The sequence below is a fragment of the Gopherus flavomarginatus genome, chromosome 20 (assembly GCF_025201925.1).
Source record: "Gopherus flavomarginatus isolate rGopFla2 chromosome 20, rGopFla2.mat.asm, whole genome shotgun sequence".
NCBI classification, from domain to species: domain Eukaryota; kingdom Metazoa; phylum Chordata; order Testudines; family Testudinidae; genus Gopherus; species Gopherus flavomarginatus.
Genome location: NC_066636.1, coordinates 2,988,665 through 3,016,045, shown reverse-complemented (window position 1 = coordinate 3,016,045; position 27,381 = coordinate 2,988,665). Strand labels below are relative to the sequence as shown.

The 27,381-nt window shown below is 57.5% G+C and overlaps 1 protein-coding gene across 1 annotated transcript; it reads left to right on the top strand.

The window, feature by feature from the left end:
* The first annotated feature begins 1,016 nt into the window (after positions 1–1,016).
* On the top strand, positions 1,017–21,307 carry USF2 (upstream transcription factor 2, c-fos interacting). The gene is made up of 10 exons (XM_050930278.1): positions 1,017–1,442; positions 8,804–8,850; positions 9,154–9,269; positions 9,441–9,560; positions 12,444–12,597; positions 13,994–14,081; positions 14,890–14,948; positions 16,475–16,569; positions 18,872–19,000; positions 19,508–21,307. Exons 1-10 carry the CDS (start codon positions 1,390–1,392, stop codon positions 19,595–19,597), a joined length of 951 nt encoding a protein of 316 aa, XP_050786235.1. The 5' UTR covers positions 1,017–1,389; the 3' UTR covers positions 19,598–21,307.
* Positions 21,308–27,381: the final 6,074 nt, after the last annotated feature.

The window sequence follows — 27,381 nt, the reverse complement described above, 5'->3', positions numbered from 1 at the left end:
TGAGGCATCGGGGCCAGCACTGACTGTCCTGGGAGAGCCACCCCCTGCCCTCTGCAGCACCTCGCCCCCTGGCACCACACAGGGGCATTGGGGTCATGACCACCAGGGCACAGCCGCGTTGCCAGGTGCAGCGGGACAGGCCCAGGGCCTGGGTGCTGCATGCCCGGGTGGGGGCAAAGCCCGGCGAAACACGCACTGACCGCTTCCCCCTCCTGTTGGGGGGGGGGGGTCACGCTTCCAGCAGCAGCCGCCAGCCCGCCTGAGCGATCGCGCAGGTGCGGGAGGGGGCAGGTTGCGAGCCCTCGATCCCGCGTGGGTCTCTCCCGCCGCCACCCTGTTGCAAGGTTCCATCCCCGCCCTCCCGACACCACTAGACTGTCGCAGGGTTCCCCTGGGGGCTCCCAGGTTCACGCCCCCCCCCCCCCGCCAGGTCTGCCACGGATCGTCGCAACCTTCTGCCTCCTCCTTCCGCCCCTGCTGTAACGTTCCACCCCCAACGTTCCTTCCGCCCTCCACCCCCCACCCCGATCGTCGCAACGTTCTATTCCCGCCCCCCCCCCCCACTATCTCAACGTTCCATCGGGGTTCCCGACGTTCCATCCCCCCCACCCCCAGCGGGTTCCCAATGTCCCCAGCCTCCCTCCCGCCCCTCCCCCCACCGCGGTCACCGGCGCCACGTTCCATCGGGGGCTCCCAACCTTTCATCCACCGCCCACCCCTCCACCCCGGCCGGCGGCAAGGTTCGATCCGGGGCTCCCCAGCAGCGTTCCCTCCGCTCCCGAGCTCGAGCTGCGCTGGCCACGTTCCGTCCCCTCCCTCGGGATCGCTGCAACGTTCCATCTGCTGGGGAGAGGGGGGGTCCCCAACCTCCCTTCCGCCCCCTCCCCCGCCACGTTCGGCCCGGCGGCTCCCCAAGGTTCCATCCGCTCGCAACGTTCCACCCCTCCCCCCGCGCTCTCCTTCCCTCCCCCCGATCGTCGCAACGTTCTATCCCCTCCCCCACCCTCCTCCCCGGATTGTTGCAACGTTCCATCCGCTGCTGCCGCCGCCGCCCGCGACGCTTCCCCGGGGTCCAGGCCGCGCTCGCTCGGCGGCTCCGCCGGCTCCCCCCTCACGTGTCCCGGGCTCCCAGCTGGGGAAGGGGAGGGGGGGAGAGGATCGCTCTCGCTTTCCTCCTCACATGACCCGAGTGTTTGTCCCCGTGATCAGCGCCTCGGCTCCCGTGTCTCCTCCGCGTCCCCTCTGCCTCCATCCGGCGTGAGATTTAAACTCACCCGCCCCCCTTCCTCTCCCTCTTCTCCTTCCCTCCCCCCGCCCCGGCCTGGTGCTGAGGGGCCTCCCCACCCCTCTCCTTCCCCCCTTCCCCTCCCCCCTCCCCCCTCTCCCCCCATGGACATGCTGGATCCCGGCCTGGACACAGCCACCGCCTCCGCTGCTCCCAGGTAAGGGGAAGACGGGAGGGAATTCCCCACCCCTTTCCTGGGGGGCCTGATTCCTTCCCACCCCCTCGCGGGGCCTGCGGAGGGGCAGGGTGGGGGAGGGGAGGGAGCCAGCCATGATCCTCCTGCAGCTGCAGCGGCGCGGAGAGGGGGAGCACAAAATGGAGGACGAGGCAGAGAGAGAAGGAGGGGAAAGGGGGTGGGGGGCAGAAGGCGGGGGGCTGGGAGCCCAGGAGGCTGGAGTCGGGGCTGGGAGAGAAGGAAAGGGGGAGGGGGCCTTGAGTGGCTGGTGGGGAGGGCTGGGGGAGGGGAAGAGATGGGGCAGGGAGTTGGGGGTCCTGTGGTCTGGGGGGCAGGTCGTGTTCGGAAAGATGAGGGGGCTGTGACGGGGGGGCCGGGAGTGTGTGATGGGGGGAAAGGCGGGGAAGGGATCCTGGGGCTTGTGCCTGGAGTTGGGGTGTGGGGGAAACAGACAAAGGGGGTCAGAGCGAGCTGGGGTCAGGAGGGGGATGGGTGCGTTCGGGGGCCATATGGGAGGGAGCTGGGGGTGTGATCTGAGTGGATTTGTGTTGGGGGGGTAGACTCGAGTGGGGGTTGGGCTGGGGTGAGCTGGTGACAGGACTGAGTGGGGCACAGACAGGGCCTGGGATCTCACAAGTGTTGGGGGGTGAGACAAGAAGAGGGGAGCACAGGGGTCTGAGAGAGCTGGGGGGGTAGGGAGCTCAAGGGGTCTGTGAGCTAAGCGATTGGTGTCATGTGGAGGTGGGAGGGGGCAGAGGGGAGGACTGGGGAAGTGGGTCAGGGAGGGAGAGGGCTCTTGTTAGCGCTGGGGGGTAGAAGTGCGGTGGGGGTGGGATTGCAGGGGAGCTGAGCAGGGGGAGTTCACCCCACCCAGTAATTAGCTCCCAGGATTCCCCACCCCGGGCTCTAGATGACTTGGGGGGGGGAGCACTGTGGTGGGGAGTGGGGCGTGGATGTAGATGAGGTGGGGCCCTAGATGGTGCAGTGGCCGAAAGAGACTGCAGAAGCTCAGGGGTACTTGATGTCCAGGAGGAAGAAGTGGGGGGCCTGCAGGGCAGACAGCTGAGGGGGGAGGAGGCTGATGTGCTGGAAGTGGGACAGGGTGTGGTTAGGGGGCATCTTCTGGTGATCCTCTGTGCCAAGGGGAGTGGGGTGGGAGGCATTGGGAGGGGGAGGAGCAGAGATTAAAAAAAGGAGGGGAGGGAGTTGGGAGGCTCGAGCTATGTATCCGTGTCCTGTAGTTGGGGGCAGCCCAGGGACAGGAGGGTATTGCTATGAGTATACGGGGGGACAGTGACAGGTGGGGGGTACGCTCTGGGCCAGCTCAATGGAGTCCAATGGAGTGACGGCCCATTAAGCTGGGGTCTGGCCCCACTGACTCGGAGGGGGGCCTATGGCCGATTGACCCCAGCTGGAGTCTGGCCCCACTGCTTCCGGGGGAGCGATGGCCCATTGACCCCAGCTGGGGTCTGGCCCCAGTGACTCTTGGGGGCGGGGAGGGCTGTGGCCGATTGACCCCAGCTGGGGTCTGGCCCCACTGATTCCGGGGGAGCTGTGGCTGACCAGGTAGGGGTCTGCCCCTGTATCTGGCAGACTGTGAAAGGGTCATTCACACCTTGAGGGGTCTGCGTGGTGTTGCGTGTGATCTGTGTCCATGTCTGACACCCCCCCTCTGGGGATGAAGGGCAGAGCGGCCAGCGAACGTGGGGCCCATCCTGGGTGTCAGAGCTCCAGGGCGCAACTTCTCTGGTTTTAACCCTTATCTGGACCCCCCAGCCACTTCCCCCTCCTTCCTGGCCCTATACAGTAGCTGATAAAGTTCTCCAGGAGGAGGAGGGTGTCGGTAGCTGGGAGGACAAGCCAGGGGGCATCTGGGAGGAAAGTTGGGTTAATATTCTCCAGAGCCAGGGACATTACTGGCCCTGAGGGAGTGGGTGCCCCACATGGGATCTGCTCCCTCTCCTGAGCCCCCCCCCCCCCCCCCCCCGCTCCCCTGAGAGCCTCCCACACTCACTCTTTTCTGCTCCCTCCTGCCTTAGGGGGCAGAGAGGAGCCAGTGGCAGGGCAACCCTGCTCAACAGCTGGGGGGGGGCGGGACCAGCAGCTGAACAGCTGATTGGCAGCCGGCCCTGTGGGTGCTGAGACCCCCTGTTTTTTCTCTGGGGGTGGTTAAGCCCCTGGGCCCTCACGGAGTCAGCGCCTGTGGTGGGAGCTGGGCTTTAGCCCTGGGGATAATCCCTAGCTCTCGCCTGGCACTTCCCACCCGTGACCTCAGAGCACTTTGCACAGGATGTCAGTGTCCTCCCCGTTTCACAGATGGCACAACGAAGGCCCAGGGAGGTGAACGGAGACTCCCTGGGGCGGGATCCACTTTTGGTGGAAATGAGGCGAGGCTGCGGTGGGCGACTCTGCTCTCGTGATCGCTGGCAAGGCGAGAACTCGGGGCGAGGGCCTGGGCACTGTTAAAGCCGTTGAGTGGCACCTGCTCTGCCCGAGTGGCTGGCAAAGGTTTTGGTGCTGCAGAGTCTGGTCGTCTTGGAGACCCTCGGGGAAAAGATTTCACGTTGGGAGGCGAAATGACATAGCGTTGAATGATGCTGACCCCCAGTGAGGTGCTAGGGGGCGCTGTGCTGCAGGGAGTGGGTGGGGGCACTTTCCCCTGGCAGGCAGGGCTGGCCCCAATGCCCCAGGGTGGCACTAGGGGGCGCTGCGATGCAGGGGGCAGGGTGGGGGCTCTCCTCTGGCAGTCTGGGCTGACCCCCAATGCCCCAGGTGGCACTATGGGGCGCTGTGCTGCAGGGAGCAGAGTGGGGGCACTTTCCCCTGGCAGGCAAGGCTGGCCCTAATGCCCCAGGCTGGCACTAGGGGGCGCTGTGCCGCAGGGAGTGGGTGGGGGCACTTTCCCCTGGCAGACAGGGCTGGCCCCAATGCCCCAGGGTGGCACTAGGGGGCGCTGCGATACAGGGGGCAGGGTGGGGGCTCTCCTCTGGCAGTCTGGGCTGACCCCCAATGCCCCAGGGTGGCGCTAGGGGGCGCTGTGCTGCAGGGAGTGGGTGGGGGCACTTTCCCCTGGCAGGCAAGGCTGGCCCTAATGCCCCAGGGTGGCGCTAGGGGGCGCTGTGCTGCAGGGAGCAGAGTGGGGGCTCTCCCCTGGCAGGCAGGGCTGGCTGCAATGCCCCAGGCTGGCACTAGGGGGCGCTGTGCTGCAGGGAGCAGGGTGGGGGCTCTCCCCTGGCAGGCAGGGCTGGCCACAATGCCCCACGGGAGCACCGGGGGGCGCTGTGCTGCAGGGGGCGAGATGCTGACACATCTGGCTGTTGTCAGAGTAGAGGGGTCTCTGCGGCTGGAACTAACTGCGCCCAGAAGTGAATAGGTCCCAGAGCCTGGTAACGGTGCCGCTCCAGGGCCCAGCTGGCAACACTGGATGCTGTGGAAATCTGGGGGGTTCTCCCCACCACGGCAGCTTAACCCTGCTAGTGGTCAAGTTCCATGGTTACTGAAGCAGCCAGGCCCTGCCCCAGCTGAGAACAGAGCCCTGTCGTGCCGGTCACTGCCCAGACACAGACAGAGACAGTCCCTGCCTCAGTTGAGATCAGGGCCCCGTCGTGCCGGGCGCTGCCCAGACACAGCCAGAGCCAGGCCCTGCCCCAGCTGAGATCAGGGCCCCGTCGTGCTGGGCGCTGCCCAGACACAGCCAGAGCCAGGCGCTGCCCCAGCTGAGATCAGGACCCGTTGTCAGTTGCTGCCCAAAGAGCTCCTAATCTAAGGAGGGAAGCCTGGTGCATGATGGGAGATGTAGTCCAGCCTCTCCAGGAGAATGTGGTGCCTGAACTACAACTCCTATGAGGCCCTGCAGTTGCATTTTCAAATAACACTTTCAGGGTTCACCAACAAATTGACTTCTGGGGGAGCAGCCTCTTTTCTGGGACTTGAGTCTCCTTTAGGCTCTAGTATTTGAGCCACTCTCAAATGTATCCTTCCAAGCCAGGAAGGTATGTTCCCCATTCTGCCGATGGGGGGAAACGGAGGCACGGAGGTCTAAGGGAGCATGTCGCAGGCCTGGGAATGGGGTCTTAGCCCAGCACCTTAGCCCCGAAGCTGCCCTAAAAGGTTCCACGTGGGTGTCTGCGCTAAGTCGCTGGTGGATGAGGGAGGTGGCGTGTCTCACTGGCTCTGTGTGAGGGATCATTACTCCCTCGGGGAAGGAATCTGTTGGCGGGAGGGCATCAGAGGGGTGTTTATATTGCCCCCTAGTCCTATGTGTCTGTGAAATAGCTCCCATCAGGCATAATCCCAGAATAACTTCGCTGATTTCCCCATGGCTTTTCGTCAATTTCAAGGCCAGGCGGGGCCATTCGACCATCAGGTCTGAGCTCTTGGGTATCCCAGGCCAGGGAATATTGCCCAGGGCCCCCTGCACTGACCCTCATATTCACCCCACTTCCCCCTGAAATGCAGGAGATCAGAATCTGGCTCTTTTATGATTAGTATTATTTACAATAGGTTCTGTGTGTATCTTGTTCCCTGGTTTCTATCCCCGCCCCGTAGCCAGTCCTTACCAGCTGCAAGTGGATTGGAGTCAGCACTGTCTAGGGGGGAAAGGCCCGTGGCCAATTCCCTGCCTCACTCAGCCAGCCCCCCGGCTCTGGGGCCGAATGGGCGCTGAGGCACCAGCCTGTTCCTGGATCAGAGCCGGTGCCCAGACTTGCGTCCCGTCTGGGGCCCTTCTGCAGGCTGACCTGCAGCGTGCAGCGCATTTCAGAGCGTGATGCATTTCACAAGGGCGTTAATCGGTGGGTAACATCCCGTCCCCTCTTCGATCCCCTGTGGGGATGCAACCAGGGGATCTGAAAGCGTAAGCGCCTTCCGAGTGACCGGAACAACCAGATCCAGCAGCGCAGAGGAATTCACTGACTCAAACCACTGGGCCTGATCTAGCCACTGGGGAGTGACAGTCACTCATTTGCGAGGCTTACCAGGGCAAGAAATGTGGTTGTTACTTACTGGGGTGGGGGGAACCCCATGGTCACCAAGTCAGGAAAGACCCTACAAAAACAAAGCTTTAAATACAGTGTGTACAAATTGTGGGCCCATGGTAGCACTAGGCAGCCACATCGCCACGCACCCTCCCGTTACCCTCACCTGATCATTGTGGCCCTGTGTTGGAAAGGGGGTGGGTGGTCTGGTGGTGTTTCATGGCTAGGAGGCACACAAGAAACTGATGGGGTGGAAAGGAAATTGACCGACGGTGTGAGTGGCTGTGTAAGTCTCCCTGCAGCCTGTGCCCTGCCCATCCAGGCGGGAGCGTCTCTGGGCAGTTACATACCACGCTGGCATCCAGATCGGGCGTGGGCCTTATCTCTCTCTGCCAGCGGGGTGGATTAGATTTCAACCCGTTCTGGTACCTCCCGGCATGAAACCCTGTTTCGGAAAGCAGCTGTCTGAGCCTTCATCTGCGGGAAAGCTGAGGAGAGTAAGTGGCCACATGCATTGTAGCGAGACGCTTCTGGGAAATATCTGGGTTGAATTTCAGGACCCTTTGTTTATGGTAGGACCGACAGGGACTGTTGTCAGTCACTGCGCAGACACACCGTGAGAGACAGTCCCTGCCTCAGCTAACCACTAGGCCCCACTCCCCTCCCAGCGCTGGGGATAGAACCCAGGAGTCCTGGCTCCCAGCCCCCCTGCTCTAACCACTAGACCCCACTCCCCTCCCAAAGCCAGGGACAGAACCCAACTGTCCTGGCTCCCAGCCCCCCCACCCCCCCGCAACCCAACCCAACCCACTAGACCCTACTCCCCTCCCAGGGCTGAGGACAGAACCCAGGAGTCCTGGTTTCCAGGAGTCCAGGTCTGGATCCGTCTCACCTCTCCCTCTGTCTCCCCCAGTCTCAGCTGGGGCAGGGAGTCTGTCAGAGCCAGGATTCAGACCCAGCTCCCGCTCCGGTTCCTCAGACATCAGATCTTCCTGCTTTCTCCCTCCTTTGATATGGTAGCAAGTGCTGGCAAAAGGGATCAGGCAAAACTGAGCTGGCCAGAAATGCTGCTGCTTATGGGGTGAGGTGCTTCAATAGCACCTAGCAACGCTGCAGAGTGTGGGACAGGAAGACAAGGGGAATCCTGTAGCAGATTAAAATTTAAGAGGGAGGATGTTGGGGAATTAATAGCTCTTTCCAATAGGCGTTGTGTCCTTGGAGAGTCAGGGTCTTCTCCAGCAGCGAACTGGGTGCAGGGAAGGAGGTTAAAACATTGTCAGCTGGTCCTGGGCGGTGTTGGGTTTCTGTGATACCTGGCAGGTTGGTGGCATTGGTTGTCTGGTGTGTGTTACCTCCCTGGCAGAATTCTGCCTGGTCTTCACATGCTGAGGGGCTGAGATCCACATCGTGTGGCAAACGGTCACAAAGCAAATTACAGCCTCTTCTAGCAAGAGTGGCTACGTGGGGGTTCTCGTACACATGGCGTCCCCTTGGAGAGCAGGGAAAGGGAAGTGGAGTCTGGTGGGTTAGAGCAGGGGGGCTGGGAGCCAGGACTCCTGGGTCCTATCCCTGGCTCGGCGAGGGGAGTGGGGGCTGGTGGGTTAGAGCAGAGGGCTGGGAGTCAGGACTCCTGGGTTCTGTCTCTGGCAGGTGAGTGAGGGCTGGTGGGTTAGAGCAAGGGGAGCGGGCTGGGAGCCAGGACTCCTGGGTCCTATCCCTGGCTCGGCGAGGGGAGTGGGGGCTGGTGGGTTAGAGCCGGGGGCTGGGAGTCAGGACTCCTGGGTTTTGTCTCTGGCGGGTGAGTGAGGGCTGGTGGGTTAGAGCAGGGGGAGCGGGCTGGGAGCCAGGACTCCTGGGTCCTATCCCTGGCTTGGCGAGGGGAGTGGGGGCTGGTGGGTTAGAGCCGGGGGCTGGGAGTCAGGACTCCTGGGTTTTGTCTCTGGCGGGTGAGTGAGGGCTGGTGGGTTAGAGCAGGGGGGCTGGGAGCCAGGACTCCTGGGTCCTATCCCTGGCTAGGCGAGGGGAGTGGGGGCTGGTGGGTTAGAACTGGGGGCTGGGAGTCAGGACTCCTGGGTTCTGTCTCTGGCGGGTGAGTGGGGGCTGGTGGGTTAGAGCAGGGGGAGCGGGCTGGGAGCCAGGACTCCTGGGTCCTATCCCTGGCTCGGCGAGGGGAGTGGGGGCTGGTGGGTTAGAACTGAGGGCTAGGAGTCCTGACTCCTGGGTTCTGTCTCTGGCGAGTGAGTGGGGGCTGGTGGGTTAGAGCAGGGGGGCTGGGAGCCAGGACTCCTGGGTTCTATCCCCAGCTCTGGACACTAGCGCACCGGCCGAAGCGAGTCATGCTGGGTGTTGTCTCCTTCTGTCTTCCAGCCACGAGAAAGGACAAGAAGTTGAAGAAGGAGTCGAGCTGCAGGAAGGTGAGACGAGGCAGGGAGCCCTGTAGCCGGCCAGGTGCTGCGTCAGTGGGAGCTTGGAGCTCCTGCTTGGTCCGTTTAAGCCTGCGGGGTGGGACTTGTGCAACCCTGACATCCTCCCCTGCTCTAACCACTAGACCCTGCTCCCCTCCCAGAGCTGGGGGTAGAAGCCAGGAGTTCTGGCTCTCAGCCTCCCCCTGCCCCGCTCTGACACCATGGGTCAAACTCCCTCCCCAGAGCCAGGGTATGTACCCTCCCCCTCCCTCGATGGGATCCCGTGAGTGACTGATCTCTCCTGGCTGCCAGGGGACGTCACGAACGCGGATGAGCAGACAGCAGTGGCTATTGCTAGTGTCCAGCAAGCAGCCTTCACAGACCACAATATCCAGTACCAGTTCCGCACAGAGAACAATGGAGGACAGGTGAGAGGCGCTGGGGGGCGCTGTGCTGCAGGGAGCGGGGTGGGGGCTCCCCCAGGCAGTCAGGGCTGGCCCTGATGCCCCAGCGTGGCTCTAGGAGCCGCTGTGCTCTCTGTGGGTTCTGTTCACATTTCTCTGTCCCAAAGGATCTTTCCTCTCTCCCTCTCCTCACAGGTGACATACAGAGTGGTCCAGGTGACAGACAGTCAGCTGGATGGACAGACGGACGCGACGGGAGCTGTCAGTGTGGTCTCGACAGCAGCCTTCGCCGGGGGCCAGCAGGCTGTCGCTCAGGTGGGGGCCGGGCTGCACCTGCTTTCTAACCAGGGACTGGGGAGTGAACAATAGCTGGCCCATCCAGTGTGTTCTTCCTCCATAGGTCTCCAGGGGCTTTGCAAAGGAGCCCAGTATCCCCCCGCCCCAGTGGAGCGATTGGGGAAACTGAGGCACAGATCGGTGAGGTGACTTGCCATGGGAGTCACCCAGAAGGCCGGTGGCAGGGCCAGAAATGGAGCTCTGGAGTCCTGAGACTCAGTCCAGTGGCCTCCCCTGCACTGCCTCTTTTGGAGAGGCTCAGATCGCTTGTGTGGAGCTAATTACAAATCACACTTGCAAGAGTGCAACAGTGTTCGGTGTATTACGGTCGCGTCCACAGGCCCAGCTGGGATCGGGGCCCCGGGGTGCCGGGCGCTGCCCAGACACAGAGCGAGAGACAGTCCCTGCCATGAGGAGTTCAGTCCCCATCCAAATGATGCAGCAGACCTGGGAATGGAACCCTAGTGTCCTGTGTCCTCAACCAGCACTTCTGCACCATCTCAGGGAGAGGGACACGGAAACACACACACTCTCTCTCTCTCTCTCATTATTTTTAGCTTGACGTTGCGGGGGCGTCTTTGTTCTCCGTGACCGGGCCCTTGCTCGGATGTGGTCAGGACTGGGCTGCCTCATGCGGCTGAGGCTGCACCAGGCAGCAAAACAAGGCGCCTTTCTAATGCTGTCTGCATTGTCAGCTACTTGGGACAGGGGCCGTCTGTTCTTTGTACAGCGCCTGGCACCAGGGGTTCTCGCCCAGCAGTGGGGCTCATGATAATCCCGGCCTTCACCCCCATCTAATGCCTGCTCCTTGGGTCCAGCTGCGGAGGCGGCCGGAGCCCCTCTGCTGTGGGTGGGAAGGGAGAGCTGGTCACTGCCTTGCTCCGTCGTGTCTCCGGCAGCCCCTCCTCTTGGGCAGCCCCCCTCCCCCCAGCTCTGCGACCAGCTTCTCCTTTTTAATCTGCCCTTCCCCAGGGCGCCAGGGCTCTGCCGCTGCACCTAAGTGGCATGGGTGGGATGGGGGCGTCCCCCCATCGCAAGCCTGTAAAAGGCAGTCTGGCCTGTTGGGCAGAGCGCTGGATTGTTCCCGGCTTGGTGTGCCGGGTAACAGTGGCCAAATGGCTCCGCTCTGTACCTCAGTTTCCCCACCTGTGACATGAGGCTAATGGCGCTGGTCACCTGCGGGAAGCGTTCCCACCCGGAGAGCTCGAGCGCTAGAGAACTGCTCGGGGGTATGATGAAGCTGGTTATTTGTTGTCTAATGTAAAGTGACCCCTTGTCATCTTTTTTCTGAAAGCCTTAAAAAGTTGGGTCTTGACCTATGTAAGCAGCGACGTGTGTGACCCTATAGCGCGCGTAACAAAGAACGTGGGTCCCGCTCCCAGGCTGTGGGGCTGGGCCCTGGAGAGCAGCCGCTCTGGGAAGGACCCAGGAGTCCTGGGTCCTTCGACGGCCCATGAGCGCCCCGGGCGATGGTGTGGTTCAGAGGGCGAGCGTGCCCCTCGGCTGGAGAAGCTGGGGAAGAGTGAGTGGGAGCCGGGAGGTGGAGTCCCCTCTGGATTCAGCGTGGGGGACACCATGGCTGGATATTGCGCCCAGCTCTGGGGGGGTGCACGTCAAACAGGACATCAGAGGGGGTCAGAGAAGAGCGACGGGGACGATCCGAGGGCTGGAAAACCTGCGGCAGGAGCTCGATCTGTTAAATTTCTCCAGAGACGGCTCAGGGGGGACTTGATCCTGGTCGGTCAGCGTCTCCCTGAGGAAGAGATTTCGAGGAGCAGAGGGCTGGTTAGCTCAGCCGGGACAGGCAGAGCAGGAGCTGGTGGGTGAAGCCGGATTAATTCAGGCTGGAAATGGGGGGCAGATTTTTTTAACTGGGAAAGAATTAACCCTTTGCATGACGTTCCCATGGGACCTGGTGGAAACTTTATCGCCTGGATGTCTTGAAATCTAGATCTCTTTCTAAAAGACCCTCAGCTTCAGTCCGCTGGGCCAGCCCTGACAGCCAGTGGAGAGCCCCCACCCCCTGGACCACAACACCACTTAGTGACACCCTGGGAAATCGGGGCCAGCCCTGCCTGCCAGGGAAGACCCCCCATCCCCTGGACCACAACACCCCTTAGTGACACCCTGGGGAATCGGCACCAGCCCTGCCTGCCAGGGGAGAGCCCCTACCCCGCCCCCTGGAACACAGCGCCCCCTAGAATCACCCTGGGGAATTGGCACCAGCCCTGCCTGCCAGGGGAGACCCCCCACCCCCTGGACCACAACACCCACTAGGGACACCCTGGGGCATCGGCACCAGCCCTGCCTGCCAGGGGAGAGCCCCTACCCCGCCCCCTGGAACACAGCACCCCCTAGTGCCGCCCTGGGGCATCGGGGCCAGCCCTGCCTGCCAGGGGAGAGCCCCCACCCCGCTCCCTGGACCACAACACCCCCTAGTGACACCCTGGGGCATCGGCACTAGCCCTGCCTGCCAGGGGAGACCCCCACCCCACCCCCTGGACCACAGCACCCCTTTTGGCTTCCCCACGTCTCGCAGGCTGGATCTTATTGACCACACTGGGGCAGAAGAGGGTCTGGGCTTCAGGGCAGTGATCTCCAGCAGGTAGTGGGGTCAGGAGGAAATCTATCCCAGGGCAGGTAGTTCCATCATTGACCATTAGCGGGTGCCTTTGTCCGAAGCAGCTGGTTCTGGCCAGTGCTGGAGACAGGACTCCAGGCTAGATGGGCTCGTTAGTCTGCTCAGAAGGTGGGGAAGTATATCGGGCTCGGCCCATTCCCCCTAAGAACCAGGGTTAGAACCCAAGAGTCTGGACTCGCTCCCCTTCCCCGCTTTAACCAGTGCGCTCTTCTCTCCCTCAGGCTGTGATCCAGAACCCGTTCAGCAATGGCGGAAGCCCGGCTGCAGACGCAGTCAGCGGGGAGGCTCGTTTCGCGTATTTCCCTGCCTCCACGGTGGGGGATGCCACGGCCGTGTCAGTTCAGACCACGGATCAGTCGCTGGCACAGGCTGGAGGTGAGAGGGCCCCACCCAGCCCCTGGTTTCACCCAGGCTAGCGAACCTTGAGTGGGGGGTGGGAAGGGAGGCTGGGTCTGATTGCACCTAAGACTCAGGCCTTCTCTACCCTGCAGCTGGGAGCGCGGCTGGATCGTTCCTATTTCCGGGGAGGTAAAGTCACACCTTTTCGGTGGAGGTTTGGCTGCTCTGGTTCAGGGCTGGCACTGTGTCATCCGCAAAGCATGCTGGGAAGATGGCTTGGCTGACCTGGAATATCTCAGCCCTGCTTTATGTAAAGGGAAGGTCTAGAAAGGGTTAGCAGAAGTGGGAAAGCATTTTGGGAGACGGAGGGGGATGGGTATGGGGCTCTCTGGAGACCCAGGCAGCATCGGTGCGTCAGTCAGACCCGGCAGCTCCCCCTTCTCCCAGTGACAGGCCCAGGCTCTTGGCGGACCCAGGCAGCGTCACTGTGTCTGTCACACTGGGGGCAGCTCCCCCACCCCAGCTCTCAGCAGACTCAGGCAGCGTTGCTGCGTCACTCACACTCAGAGCAGCTCCCTCTTCTCCCAGCGACGGGCTCAGGCTCTCGGCAAACTCAGGCAGGTGTCAGTTTCCCTCACTCAGACTTTTCAGCTCCCCACACCCCAAGGATCAGAAACTCCTTTCCATGAATATTGAGGTTCTGCCTCAGTCATGTGAGTCCAGGAGCCCAGTCCTGAACACGTGGCTAGAGCATCTCATCCTACATCCTTCATAAGAATTGCAGCAGGTATTTGTAGTGGGGGATTGGGCAGAACCACTTCCAGGCTGTATTCCCAGGTCTGCAAAGAACCACCCCGAAACAGGCCCGAGCCCCGACAATTTCCTCTTCCCCTTTAAATCCTCCACAGCCCAACATGGAAAAGGTTGAGGTGACCCTGATCTAGTGAGTCTCCGGGGCACAGGGGCAGTGAAAGACTAAAATTTGGGCACCAGTGGCTCTTCCTGATTGATTCCCCCCCCCCACCTCCCCGTTTAAATTATCAGCATCCTGGCAGAATAGCCTCATCGTCAGGCTGTTAATTCCCTCCTAGTTAATCCCTCATCTTGGCCGGTTCTGGGGAACCTACCTTTCCCTTCCGTGACATAGAGGGCAGCTCAAGCCGAGCTGTTCATGTGTTCGGATCGAACGTAGGCTGAGTCATTCAGAATGGAACCCAGGAGTCCTGCCTTCCAGCACCCCTGCTCTAACCACTAGACCCCCCTCCCCTCCCAGCTCTGGGGATAGAACCCAGGAGTCCTGGCTCCCAGCCCCCCCCCCCCAACCCCACTAGACCCCACTCCCCTCCCAGAGCTGGGGATAGAACCCAGGAGTCCTGCCTCCCAGGAGTCCAGTTCTTGGTCTGCCTCTCAGCTCCCTCTGTCTCCCCAACAGGCCAGTTCTACGTGATGATGACACCCCAAGACGTGTTGCAGACGGGGACGCAACGCACCATCGCTCCCCGCACCCACCCATACTCCCCGTACGTAGCCAGTGAAGTTGGGGTGTGGGGGGGTGGCTCCCAAAATCTCCCGTCTGCCTGCAACTTGCGCAGCTTCAGCTGCAGGGAGGGGTCCCCTATGTGGCTGGGATCTGGCTGCTGGGGGAGGGTCACTGGAAGGGTCCTCAGCTCCCCTTCCTGTCCTGTCCACCTCTCTTTGCCCGTGGTATCCTACCCGGCTTCCCTCTTCCCCAGCTGCTGCTCTGACCACCTCCCCCCAGCCTCCGGGGTTTCCCAGCTCCTGGCCGGGTACCAGCACCCGCCGCCTAGATGTGCCCAGCAGATCTTCCCCCTCTCCGCCACCTATCCCGAGCAGCACCTCGCCAGGAGCCGGCCAGCCATGGGCAAACCCGCCTGGGCCTGGCGTCCCGCTAGGGGCGTCCGCCTCGCAGGGAGTTAGAAAACCCTGCAGAGGAGCCAGCCTGCGACCAAGGGGGTTCGGTCCCAGGACCGAGTATGTGACCTGGGGCGGGCTCTCAGGAATGGGGGGGCTTGGAAAGGAGTCTAGACACTCAGAGGGAGACCGCTGCCCCCTGCTGGATGGAACTGGACTCTGTGTGTGTGTGTGCGCGCGCGCGCACGTTCTGCCCCCTGCTGGATGCAACTGGACTGTGTGTACACATGCATCCTGCCCCCTGCTGGATCTGCACGCCCTGAGTGTGAGGAGGGAGAGCGAAAGGTCAGTAGCTCAGGATGGCCTGAACTCAGCATGGGGGTTTGGTGTCAGGACAGAGATTTCTTTTTTTCTGCCCCTCTTGTAACACCCTCCTCTCTCTGGGTGCCACCCTAGGAAGATGGATGGGACGCGGACACCCCGCGATGAGAGGCGGCGAGCCCAGCACAACGAAGGTGGGTGGCAGGCTGAGATCCCGCTGGTCTCGGATCCCGTCTCCAGCCCTGTGGCCCCATTTCACCCCACTGATCCTGGGGCTTCCCCCTCCCAAACACCACCGTTTGTGCCCTTGAGATCCCCGATAGGCTGAATGTGTCTGGCCAGGCCCCCTGAAGCTACACACCCCCTTAGCTAAGTGTGAGAAAGGTCTTTTCTATTTTAATATAATCTTCAGGCCCTCAGGTCTGATGTCTCTGGCCAGCTGCTCTTCGTACCCCCGTGAAGCTTGCCCTGGGCAGCGCACTGGGTCTGCGAATCTCCATCCATCCTGGAAGTGCAAATGATGAGAGGCAACATGAAACTGACCAGTGTGTGCGGACAGAGAAGAAAACAAGGGGGAAATTCTCTCTGCGCAGATCATCTCAGGGCTGGGATATCGGGGTTCTGAAAGGCTCTCAGAGGGGCGCTCACAACATGTATCTACCAAGGGGATCCAAGCCTGAACAGTCACGACTGGGGTCAGCAGATTGTTTTCTGTTAGAGTGGGAGGGTTGACGGAAAACTGAGTTTTCAGTGCAACGGAACTGACAGTGAAAATTTTCTTCCTACAGAAAATTCTGATTTTTACACCAAAAATTGTTGAGAGTCTGAAAACTGCAGTGGGTTGGCCAAAAACTGAAATGTTGAATATCTGGATTCTGAAATGTAGAACTGGTCTGAAAACTGACTTTCCATCCAGCAAAAACTGTTGAGATGTTAAAAATTTTCATCCCTGATCTGGCCAAAAAGCCAAAACATGCATGTGTTTTGCCATACAAATTTCTAAACTGCTGTTTAGGGGTCTATCTGGACCATTTTCTGTTTTAAACATTTTTTTAATATAAAAAATTTCAAAAGGAACTATTTAAATTCTTCCATTGGAAAGATTTTTTTCTACATTTTTTTTTTTAAACAATTTTGTCCAAATCAGTACAATTTCACAAAACATTTTAGGTTTGTTCAGAAAGAAAGTGTCCTGGCTTAGACTGTCTGTTTTTTTTTCCTACCAGTTGTACTAAAATTCCACCTCATGGCCTCATGCCTGCCGGCCTCTAAGTTAAGCTCTTTGGTCAGACTACATTTCTCATGATGCACTGTGGTGCCTGGTGCATTTTTGTCACAGAGTTGGTCTCCCTGGTGAGACTACTTCTCCCATGATGCATCATGGTCTTGCAACTACCATTATACATCACCTGACCAAGAGGGTAGACTGTGGTGCATTATGGGAGATGTAGTCCAGCCAGGGAGATGGATCTGTGAGGTGGTTTGGAGCAGAATGCACCCGGTCTACAACTCCCAGAAGGCCCCGCAACAGCATCTCAGAATTTTGGCCAAAAACTCAATTTTTATTTTTAATTTTTTAATTTTCATCAACATTTTCTGGCCCCCTCTTCCGTTTTCCGATCAGCTCCGGTCCTGCTGCAACCTGCCCTGTGAATGGGCTGAGGCACCAGTTGGGGGCGCTGTGCATTAACCATGCGTGTTTCTCTTTCACCCCCCGTAGTGGAGAGGAGGAGGCGGGACAAAATTAACAACTGGATTGTCCAGCTATCAAAAATCATTCCAGACTGCAACACTGACAACAGCAAGACGGGCGCGGTGAGGGGCAGGGGCTGGGCTGGGAGGGTACAGCAGGACAGTGATATTGGGGAGGCGAGGGGGGCAGCTGGGACTGGAGTAGGCAGCTCCCTGTGTTGGGGGACACTGACACACACACACAGCCACCAAGAACAAACTCCGTGGGGCAGCTCCCATTGGGCCATGAGGAAGTGAGGGGATGATGTTTTGAGTCTGCTTACTGGTTTGTTTATTGTAGGGGGGCTTAGAACCCTTGAGGGTGTCGGTATGGGGTAGGTTGGTTGGTGCTCGGGTTATTATAGGGTCTCTTGGGGTCAGGTCTCTGTGCGTGGTTTCTTATTGTAGGGTCTCCTGGAAGCACTGGGTCTCCACAGACACTGGGTTTGTTGTTGTGTAGGGTCTCTTGGAGGATGCCACACTCGCTGTTGCCGAGGCCGTGTGCTGATTTTGTTCTTGTAGGGTCTCCCAGGAGTGTGGAGGGCGGGATGGAGGATTACAGCCTGCCCCTTCCCATCTGCATGGGGTTGTACTGGTGCCTGGGTGGAGATCATGGGAAAACTCACTGCGGGCGGTATCAGCCAGGGTGGATTTGATTTAAATCACTAGTCAGGAAGACTCGATTTAATCACGGATTTGTACATAAATTGGATTCTTGTTGGTTGTTATAACCTTAATACAGATTCTTCACAACTCAAAGGTAGATGTAGATTTCATTTTTAGAAGGCACAACCTATGCATTTTTAAACCGTGATCTATTTTGAAAACTTTTCAGGTGAGTTTCACAGCTATGTCAGAAAATGAATGAGTGTTTGGTTATTTCATTTACCAAAGATAATTGAAGCAGATATTTATGAAGTCACAGGGAGGTGAACGATCTCCAATTCAACAGGTTAATCATTAATATTGGAGGGTTTTCTTGCCAGGTTGTATTAGGGGGAGATCATCACCAGACAGACATTTAAATTGTTTTATTTAACTATTTCTCACCTCTATTTATTTATTTATTTATTTATTTATTTTAAAAACATGTTTGCCATTAACAAGCCTGTTACCTCTGGAGAGACAAATCCACAGTTGGAGAACTGCAAAACTTATCCTCTCTGATGGTATCTTCTGGATGAGCACTGAGTCCCATTGAGTAGATCAAAAGATTAATCTAAATAATCTATAAAGAAGCCCCTGGAACCTCACAAGATTGAGTCCCTAATCCATTAACTGTTGGAACGCATTTACAGAACGTTTCTTACACATTACACGAAAATATTGTGTCACACTGTAGAATTAGAATTTAGAATCCCTATCCCATGGAGAGAGCTTTGAGCTATAATGTATCTTAATTCAAGCGATCGTTCGATAGCTTTTTTCCCTCAAAAAGCATTTTATCTAAAAAAAAATCTGAATTAAATAAAAAAAATCATTGCTTTTTTTATCCACCCTGGTATGAGCAATCTGCTCAGCAAATCCATCTCCCCGCCGAGGGGCCCTGGTGCATGTGAGAGACCCTACAATAACAAACCCAGGGTTCACAGAGTCCCCTGGCCAGATCCTGCCATTGTGTTTGGGAGGTGGGAGAAAGCAGATAAAAACCTCCCTGTGGATTGTTCCTGGAGACCCCCAGAGCTCTCTGCCTTTGCTGCTGCTCTTGGCCAGGGGTTGGCAGGTCCCCTTTTGCGGGGGGCTGATGTGTATGGAGGGGAGATTGGTGAGGGGGCTGTTGGGTGAGGAGGGACATGAAGGTGGGGGGGTCCTGGGGATCTTGGGGGGGGGGGGTCAGGGGGGTGGTGTTCCAAAGATATGGGGGTTATTGGAGGTGAGGGGGAAGATCCATGGGGGCAAAACTGGAGGGGGGTTCCAGGGATGTGGTGAGAGATTTGGTGGAAAGGATCGGGGAGGGGCAGGTGAGTGGGAAGGGAGAATTCAGTGGGGAAGTGTTCCGGGGTTGGAGGGGGGGGAATGCGGGGGGGCATGACTTGGGGGGTTCCAGGGAGATGGTGGGAGATTTGGTGAGAGGGTCGGGGGGGGCATTGGGAGAGGAGCAGGCGAGTGGGAGAGGGGAATTCAGTGGGGAAGTTCAGGAGGGCATGACTGGGGGGATTCCGGGGGCGATTGGGCGTGTGAAGGGGGTGCGTGTTGGAGGTTGCTCTGGGGTCCTGGGGTGGGATTTCCAGGGGACCTGAGGAAGTTGCAGGTGGTGGGTTTTAGGGGTAATCTGAGGATTGGAGGGCACAACTGGGGTGGTGGGTGAGGGTTCGGTGATTTGAGGCAGGGGGTCCAGTGCATTTTGTGCTGAAGGATTCCCCCATCCGTCTGTCCATCTGTGCAGAGCAAAGGTGGCATCCTGTCCAAGGCCTGCGACTACATCCGGGAGCTGCGCCAGACCAACCAGCGCATGCAGGAGACCTTCAAGGAGGCCGAGCGGCTGCAGATGGACAATGAGCTGCTACGGCAACAGGTAGCCAGGGCGATACCCGCCCCCACCCCCATCTGTCTGTCTTTCCCCTTACATCCACCCCCGTCAATTCCCGCAAATGTAGCTTTCCATGCCAAAGCGTCCCAACACTATGTTAACACAGGGGTCACTGCAGCTGCTTCTGGGGTGGGGCAGAGGGGCACAGCCACACATAACGCCGCCCGGGCTGGATTGCCTCACGCTGAGATGCAGCCACCTCTGGGGCGAGGCAGCTGTGTGCCACGTTCAGGGAGAATGTCAAACCCAGATGAAGCTGGAGCAGAAAGTTCTAGAGTCAGCATGATGAGAGTTTGACCAGGAAACAGTATTAACATCTCTGATGCCGAGGAGTCGTCCCGAGATACTTAATGCCTTGAGGCCAGCCCTGCCTGCCAGGGGAGAGCCCTTACCCCACCCCCTGCAGCCCAGCGTCCCCTAGCATTGCATTGGGGAAGCCCTGATTGCCAGGGGAGAGTGTCTCACTCGTTGGTTTCCCTCTCTCCTGCCTAGATCGAGGAGCTGAAGAACGAGAATGCCCTCCTCCGAGCACAGCTGCAGCAGCACGGCATCGAAACCGTGGGCGACACCCCGGGGCAGTAACTGTTTCTTCATCACCTCCGCCGCCTCCTCCTCCTCCTCGTCACCGGATCTCCGCCCTTCCCCTGCCTCCTTCCATCCCTTCTGCCCTCTGTCTGGTGCAAAGAGACCTCCCCATGTTAATGCCGTGCGGCCAAACTCGACTTGGGGGAGCGCTGGGGTGGCAGCCACATGGCCAGCCCCTGCTTTGCCTGCCCCCTCCTCTGAGCCCCACCGGCCACTGGCTCCCTTCCCATCTGCCCCCTCCTCCCACGTAGGAAATATTAAGATTAAAGCAAACAAACTGCGTTTTTTATAGTAGGTTTTTAACACAGGATAGCAGCCCTCCCCCAACCCAGCCATGGGTTCGAATCCTCCCCTTTCCGGCTTAAAAATTGTAGCATCACCGTGGCACTTCTCCATCCGATCCTACCGTTCAAACCGCTGCCTGTCTCTCTCTCAGGCAGGTAGCTATACGGCCGAAGTCAGCGTTGGGGGGTGTTCTGTGGCGGCCTCCCCCCCATTTTGGACACTCAGCGGGGTTTATTTTTCCTCTGCTGGCCGTGAACCTCTGAAAAATTCCACCCCTGTGAAAATGTAGCAACTCAGGGGGCAGGAATGGGGCCATCCCAAATCACTCGCCCAGTTCGGCAAGTTCTAGCCAGCTGATGCGGCTCGGATTCGATTGAATCCCCTCGCGTCTCACCAGCTGAGCAGTTTAATTAAAACCTGTGTGACCACCAAACCTTCCAAAGGTGGCTAGCGGGTTGGTAGCTCTCATTTTTTCCCCTGCCTGTCAAATCGCAGCTACCTTTTTCCAAGAGGTCTGATTTCCAGGGGGGGCTTTCGGAAAACCCTCTCACGGCATCTCCTGTCGGGCAGCCGGAAAAAGCAGAGACGCACAACATCGCTAGCCAGTTCTCTTCCTAAAACCGTGGCTGTCTCGTGTGTCCACTCGTCCGATCTGTTCTTCATCCCTCTTTCTCTTGTAATTATGTTTTGAGCAGAGAGAAGTCAGAGTGAAAACCCTAACAGCTTCCCTCGTTTATTTTAATTTTTTTTTTTTTGTAATTAATCTGTATTTTATTTTTTAGTTCCAAATGCATTTGTATAGAGGTACGTTGTCTGTATGATAACTTGAGCCCGGAAAGTTTAATATTTACCAAGGTCGACTAAATGCTTGTTTTCTGTGGAGGGTTTTTTGCATATATATATACACACCTATATATAATTTTTAAAAAACAACAATTATTCAGTGGTCGATCTCGCAATATTTGGGTCAGAATCCGGAGATCTCTTCAGTTCCCTTTTCTTGCGATCTTCAATTTGGCTTTATTTCTCTTCCCCAAGCACATTTCTTTTTTTTGGCTTTTTGATTTTTTTTGTTTTTGTTTTTGTTTTTTTTAAATAAGCATGGCTCTAAAAGAAACAAATACGCAAAAACCAACAAAAAAAAATTGATAATAGCAAGCTTTTAGCTTTGGGTTTTTTTATATACCAGCAAAAAAAAAAAAAAGATACTTTCAGATGGAGTTGGAAATATTGGGTATCCTTTTCGTCCTGGTCCCCGTGGAACGTAAGAGTGAGCGAATCAAGGAAAGAAAAAAGGGTGAATCAGATTTAAGGAAAAGAAAAGGAACAAGTGGCTTGAGTTGAATTGCAGAGTTTCAATGCTGGAAAGTAGCAAATTAATTCTGTTTATATATAAAAGAGGAAAAAACTGCACAGACATAATATTGTATCAGGCCATTTCCTTGTGGTTTTACGGTGGGGGGGAGGCGACGGGATGGGGGTTGAGTTGGGTGGACCCAGATCTGAGAGGTGTGGGGGGCAGATGTGCAGAAGGATGTGGGGGTGTCTGGCTGGAGGGGGCAGTATCGCTGGAGGGGTGGAGGTGTATGGAGGTGGGACAGTGCGCGGGCAGGCGGAAGGTTGGGGTGCGCACCCCCGGCTGGAGAAAATGGCTCTCAGATCTGTGTGCCCACTACTGTCTCCTCCTGGGAGGAATTGCACCTGCCTCTGTTGAGGGTTGTCGGGGTTGTGTTGCCGCTGGCTGTGCAGCGTGGAAAGGCTCAGGATGTGCATGCATGGGGGGGCAGACTGCTGCCCTTTGCTGGAGGGTGTGAGACTTGCACGCTGGGTCTGTCCCACCGCTCCGCTCCGCTCCTCTCCCTCCCCGCCAGGTCTCGAGTGCGTGCAGGACCCTGCTGGATTGTCCCTGCCCTGGTGCACATCCCCCTTCTCGTTGAATTCTTTCTAGGAGACGTGTTGGGGCGAGCGGAGGAGCAGAGGCAACCTCTAAGATCCCCCTAGGGCATCCCCCCCCCCATGCTACCTGGGCAAAGGGGGTTCCCCCAGATCTCACCCCTGTCCCCTTCTGATCCGGAGTTCACCCAACACACGCTGGGAGGTGCCCAGTCAGCACCCACTTCTCCCTCACTAAGACTTTCTCCCTCCTCAGCGCTCTGGCTCAGGACTGTTTGCCAAGGGGCTGACTGGCTGTTGGTAGAGATTGTGGGATTCTTGGGTTCCCTTTCAGACCTGCAGCTTCTGGGCCGGCTCCCTTAGCTCGGAGATTGGTGCCAGCTGGTCCTGTCACGAAAGTGAGGCAGAGAGAGACCCCAGCGAGCCCGCCTGGAAGTGCGCTTTGCATCCCGAGGCGGTGGTTTAGATTTTGGACACTTTTTTCCCATCTGGAATTGGGACCAAAAATGTCAAAATCTGAAATTTTCACCAAGCGGAAATGGGAAGACGTGTCCGAGTGGGTCGATGGGGACATCTTGCTTCAGTCGTTTGGATGCGTTTTGTTTCTAGTTTGACCGAAACATTATTTTTACTGTCAGTTCAAAATCGTGAAACAAAAGTGTCATTTTGACCCGAGAACTGGAACTTCTTTGGTTTTAGAAAACGTCGACGTGATGACAGCTTGGCAACTTCTCTTTTTTTTTAACCGAGAAATTCATCTAAACCAATTATTTCCCGCAAACGCTTTTGGTTTCAACTAATTCGCATTTTCTGATCCAAGAAACCGTTTCATTCGGGGGAAAAAAAAAATCCCCAGATCTACTGCAGGTAGCTGATCGGCGGCTTGCGGGCCAAACCGGGATCGCCAGGCACTTTTGAACAGACCCCGAAATCTTTAAATTTACTTATTGTGATTAATTTTTTTATTGTTTTCTCTGGAGTCTGGGCCTTGGCACAAAACAATTGACCACCCCGGTCCAGGAGGTAGCCTGGCAGATTGGAGGAGCCATTCAGTTACTTAGGCGCCCCTTCCACTCCTGCCCCTGTGTGTATCTTGGCGATTTCATTCTCCATCCTGTTCAGGGTGCTCTGTCCCACTGGCGTGCCCCAGGAATTGTGGAGGGGTGTCCTGCCTGGGGTGTTGGTTTGCAGTGGGAGGCATGTGGGGTCTCTAAGGTGATGGGGTTGTTTGCACAGCTGGGGGTGATTTTCAAGGCTGCCTCCGTTCCACGACACAAGCCGGGCTGTCCTGCTTGGCTCAGAGGCCTGGGAACGAGCCCCGGGTCCCGCTGGCTGGCTGTAAAGCCAGAGTAAGCTCCATGGAGTTGCTCTGGATTTACACTGCAGTGTAGCGGGGGGGACGACTTTGGATTTATGCTGGAGGGTGACTGCAGAGTAACTCGCTGGTGTTGGGGTTACTCCACTTTTCCGCCCGGGGCGACTGAGGTGGGAGTGACTCAGGATTTACACCAGGGCTGACTGGAGTAACACGGCTGGCGTAGGAGGGTGACTCTGGATTTACTCGAGGGTGGAACTCAGCTGGCGTTAATGGCGGATGTGCAGAGGGAATTCCTGAGTTTACACTGGGGTCCAGGGGCAAAGTGCGCTCACGGTAGTGGGCGAGTGTCCGGATTTACACAGCAGCCAGTCTAGGTTTAAGCTGTGGTAACTGAGGAGTGATTCCCCCGATTGCGCTGTGGAAGTTCCTGTGGTTTCACGGTGAGGCGGCCCCTCCAGGTGTTGAACGACGCCTGCCTCAGTGGGTCAGCCGCTGCGATAACTCACTCAGCAGAGCCAGGGCAGCAGCAGATAAACGTCACTTTGCTTCCAGTGTCCCACTGTAGCGCCTGGAGCCGGGCACGGGCCAGAGTTTTGTTTCCTCGGAAATTCCCTGACTGGTGCATGTGTTTGCAGGAACAACACGTCGGGTTTTGCAATTTCCACTGAAATTGACTCACTGACTTTCCAACTCTTATAATGTAGCGTAAAATGACACGACCGTTAGAAACCAGACGGCAAAGTGTTCCTCTCGCACGAGGGCTGATCGCTTTCTATTCTCCCCACCCCCCCAAAATGAAATTTCATCAAAATTGACACAGGCCCGGGCCTATTTCCATTCCGATGAGTCGGCATTTGGTGACGGAGCGTTTGGGCCAAAAACCTTCAATCACTTCTCATTTAAAAACAACTTTCAGAAAGGAAGGGCCTGGTCCCCACCTGCTGTCAAGCGGCCACAGCTCCATGGGAGTGAATTTTTCTCTTACGCGTGACTGGGAAGTGAAAAATGGTTGGGAAAAACGTTTTGTGCGTACAGTTGAAAGAAGTGAAATCCAGTGTGTGGCAACTCCCCCTAGTTAGATGAGTGCACCCATTGGTGCTGATCTGGGAGTAGATCAGGAGTAACACAGGGGAGCCAATGGGACCAATTCCCCTTTGGTAACCCGGGTGTAAATCAGGAGTCGTTCACTGAAATAAGGCACTTGCGCAGCATTGGTTTTGACAAGAGAGAGCAGGGGAAATGAAGCTGGTTTCTCATCACGTTGTTGGAAGGATGCCTTTGCGTTTTAAAAAAGCCTTTTTTTGGTTTTAAAAACGTTCGTTTTGTTCCCACGTGCGGTGATTTCTGTTAACGGGGTTATTTATTTCATGGGTTTGTTCATTTGCCTTTTTTCTAAGAGGCGGGGTGGAGGGGAGAGTATTTAAAATGGCAATAAAACAAAAATGGAAACGTCTGAAAGATTCTTCCTTTGTATGGATCCAACCGCTGTCTGTCCCAAGTTGTCAGTCAGTCACTCATCCAGCTCTCCAGGTTCTCGATCCTCCATTCGTCCAACAGCTTTATCGGCAGAGCCCCCATATTTTGCAGCAGCATGGCACCAAATCCTGCACCGGTACTAACGTGCTGCGTCTCCATGAAGTAGCCTTTATTCCCCTCCCTCATGCTTCCAAATTCCCTGTGACTCCTAGTTCACACCTCTTTGAGGTGTGTTTCAGGCTCTCTGCAAACTCAGTCACGGTATTGGTTACTCTCGACTCACCTTTATGAAGTTGTCTTTCCCACCACGCAGCCGAGCATCTTGATTTTTTTTTTCCCCCCGCACTGGGAGCTGAGGTGGTGGAATGTGATTCTCTGGACTATATCTCCTCAAGATTCACCTCTGCTATGCTGGTTGCGGATCCCAGAGGGAATGAACAGAGCAGGGAATCATCAAGTGATCCATCCCGTCGCCCATTCCCAGCCCCTGAGCCAGCCTGTTCGTAAACGGCTCAGGCTTCCTCTGCAAGCTAGTTAGGTGGTTTTCCCCACGCCTTGGCAGGGGAGATTGGTCCACAAACCCTCCCGTCTCATTTCTGGGCTCAACTGAGTCCAGGCCAGATTGTTCTTGTGCCGACACCATCCTTTAGCTGCCACAGCCCTTCTCCCCCGGTGTCCACCCCTGTTGTATTTCTAGAGCACAGATCCTTCTCAGCCTGCATTTTGCTAGGCAAATCAAGCCCAGCTCCTCTCGCAGGATCAGCTCCCCTTTCCTCTGATCATCCTCGGAACTCTTCTTTGCATCTGTTCTGGGACGAGCCCCTCTTCCCAGAACGCAGGTCCCCAGCCCTGGGTGCAGTCTGCTTGGGAGCAAACCCCCCGTGAACCGCTGGTTATCCGCTGGGCATCGGATCAGCCCAGCGCGCCTGCTGAGCAACGAATTTCACATTCGACCATCAGGCCGCTCGCATGACGCGATGGTTGAGGGTTTAAAGAAGGTGATGCTGGGCTGGGCTTGCGGCTCTTATCAAGCTCCCCTAACCATTTTCCCCACCCCCCTTTTGCAGAAGCTAAAGTTCAGGTCTCTGGAATTTGCTCCCACTTCAAATAATAGCGAGGAAGCTCGAGTCCAGGGGTCGGCACCTTCCTGGCGTGCTGGGCCGAGTCTTCATTTATTCACCTGAGTTACAGTTTCACGTGCCGGTAATACATTTTTAGAAGGTGTCTCTCTATAAGTCTATAAACTAGTGTTGTATGTAAAGTAAACAAGTTTTTTAAAATGTTTAAGAAGCTTCATTTAAAATTTAAATTAAAGTGCAGCTCTTACCAGTTTAGTGCAGTGGTTCTTAATCTGGGGTGCACACACGCCCTGGGGCAGGGCCAGTACTAGGATATTTCACTCCCTAGGCGAAATTTCCACCTTGTGCCCCCCCCCTCGTTGAGGGGCATATCCCAACGAGCCTTTATAGACCCCAGGGGCCAGCCGTGCCCAGGGGCTGCACCCCAGACCAGGTTCCCCCCTCTCTGCCCCCTGAACTCCCCTGGAGGGTGCGCAGCCCCCCTGCAAGCCCTCCAAACTCCACCCCCCTGTGGTGGTTACCATATTTCAACAATCAAAAAAGAGGGGAGAGCCCTGCCCTAGCCCTGCCCCCGTCCACTCCCTCCCACTTCCCACTCCAACTGCCCTGATCAGACCCCCCACACACACTCCTTGCCCCCTGAGTGCCCCCTCCTGGGACCCCTGCCCCTAACTGCCCCCCAGAGCCCCACCCCCTACCTAAGCTTCCCTGCTCCTCGTCTCCTGACTGCCCCCTCCTGAGACCACCCCGGCCTAACTGCCCCCCTAGAACCCTACCTGTCCTCTGACTGCCCCAACCCTTATCCACACCCTCGCCCCCAGACAGACCCCCGGGACTCCCACGCCCCATCCAACCACTCCCCGCCCCCTGAGCAGACCCCCAGAACTCCCGACCCATCCAATCCTACCCCTGCTCCCGACTGCCCCTGGGACTCCCCTTACCAGGCCATGCCAGTCAGACGCTGGCTCCACGTGGAGGCAAAACTCCACCTGGAGTGGTGAGGCAGCGGGGGGGGGGGGCAGAGCTGCGAGGTGCGCACCTGCCTGGGCTGTAGCCCAGTGGCCCCCCCAGGGGGCTCCTGCAGCAGATGCATGCAAGGGGTGGTCCCCGTGCGCGCCCCCAGCTCTTCCCTCGCCACGCTTGGGCTCTGCGGCTCCCGGGAGTGTGAGCCGCCAACGCCCCTCCCGCAGCAGGCTCAGGGCCCCGCGCCCCGGCGGCTCACGCTCCCAGGAGCTGCAGAACCCGAGCACAGTGATGGGGGAACTGGGGGACTCGCCTGCTGCCGGTCTGGGGTCCTGGCCTCTGGCCCCACTCAGCCTCCTGCTGGCCTGGGGTTCACTCAGCCGGCAGCAGGCTGAGCGGGGCCAGTGGCTGGGACCTTGGCTGGTAGCCGTGTGCCAGGCCTTTGGCACGCTTGCCGTAGGTTGCCAACCCCTGCTCTAGTGCTTGTTGGTGACAAAGAGCTCAGCAGAAGGGTGAGCAATGCAGAGATGTGTCTGCAGAGGTGTGAAGCAGGTGCTCGGAGGGCTGTGAGCAGCCCTCAGCCGTGGCCACTGCAGAGATGTCGGCCTGAGTCTGCCGAGAGCCTGAGACAGTTGTTGGGAGAGGTGTGAACTGCCCTTTTCATCTCAGTCAGGGGCCAGCAGGTGCCCAGGGTGATGATCGAAATGGTGACATTGTCAACGGTTTGACCTCTTAGGACATGATGTGAATGACCGCTCCTTTTGGAG

What these genes read in the sequence shown, in the direction of transcription:
- USF2 (XM_050930278.1), top strand. Translation starts at nt 1,390, where the DNA reads ATGGACATGCTGGATCCCGGCCTGGACACAGCCACCGCCTCCGCTGCT. An exon ending in CAGAGAACAATGGAGGACAG is followed by an intron (nt 9,270 to 9,440) that starts GTGAGAGGCGCT and finishes CTCTCCTCACAG; the next exon opens with GTGACATACAGAGTGGTCCA. An exon ending in ACAACAGCAAGACGGGCGCG is followed by an intron (nt 16,570 to 18,871) that starts GTGAGGGGCAGG and finishes CCATCTGTGCAG; the next exon opens with AGCAAAGGTGGCATCCTGTC.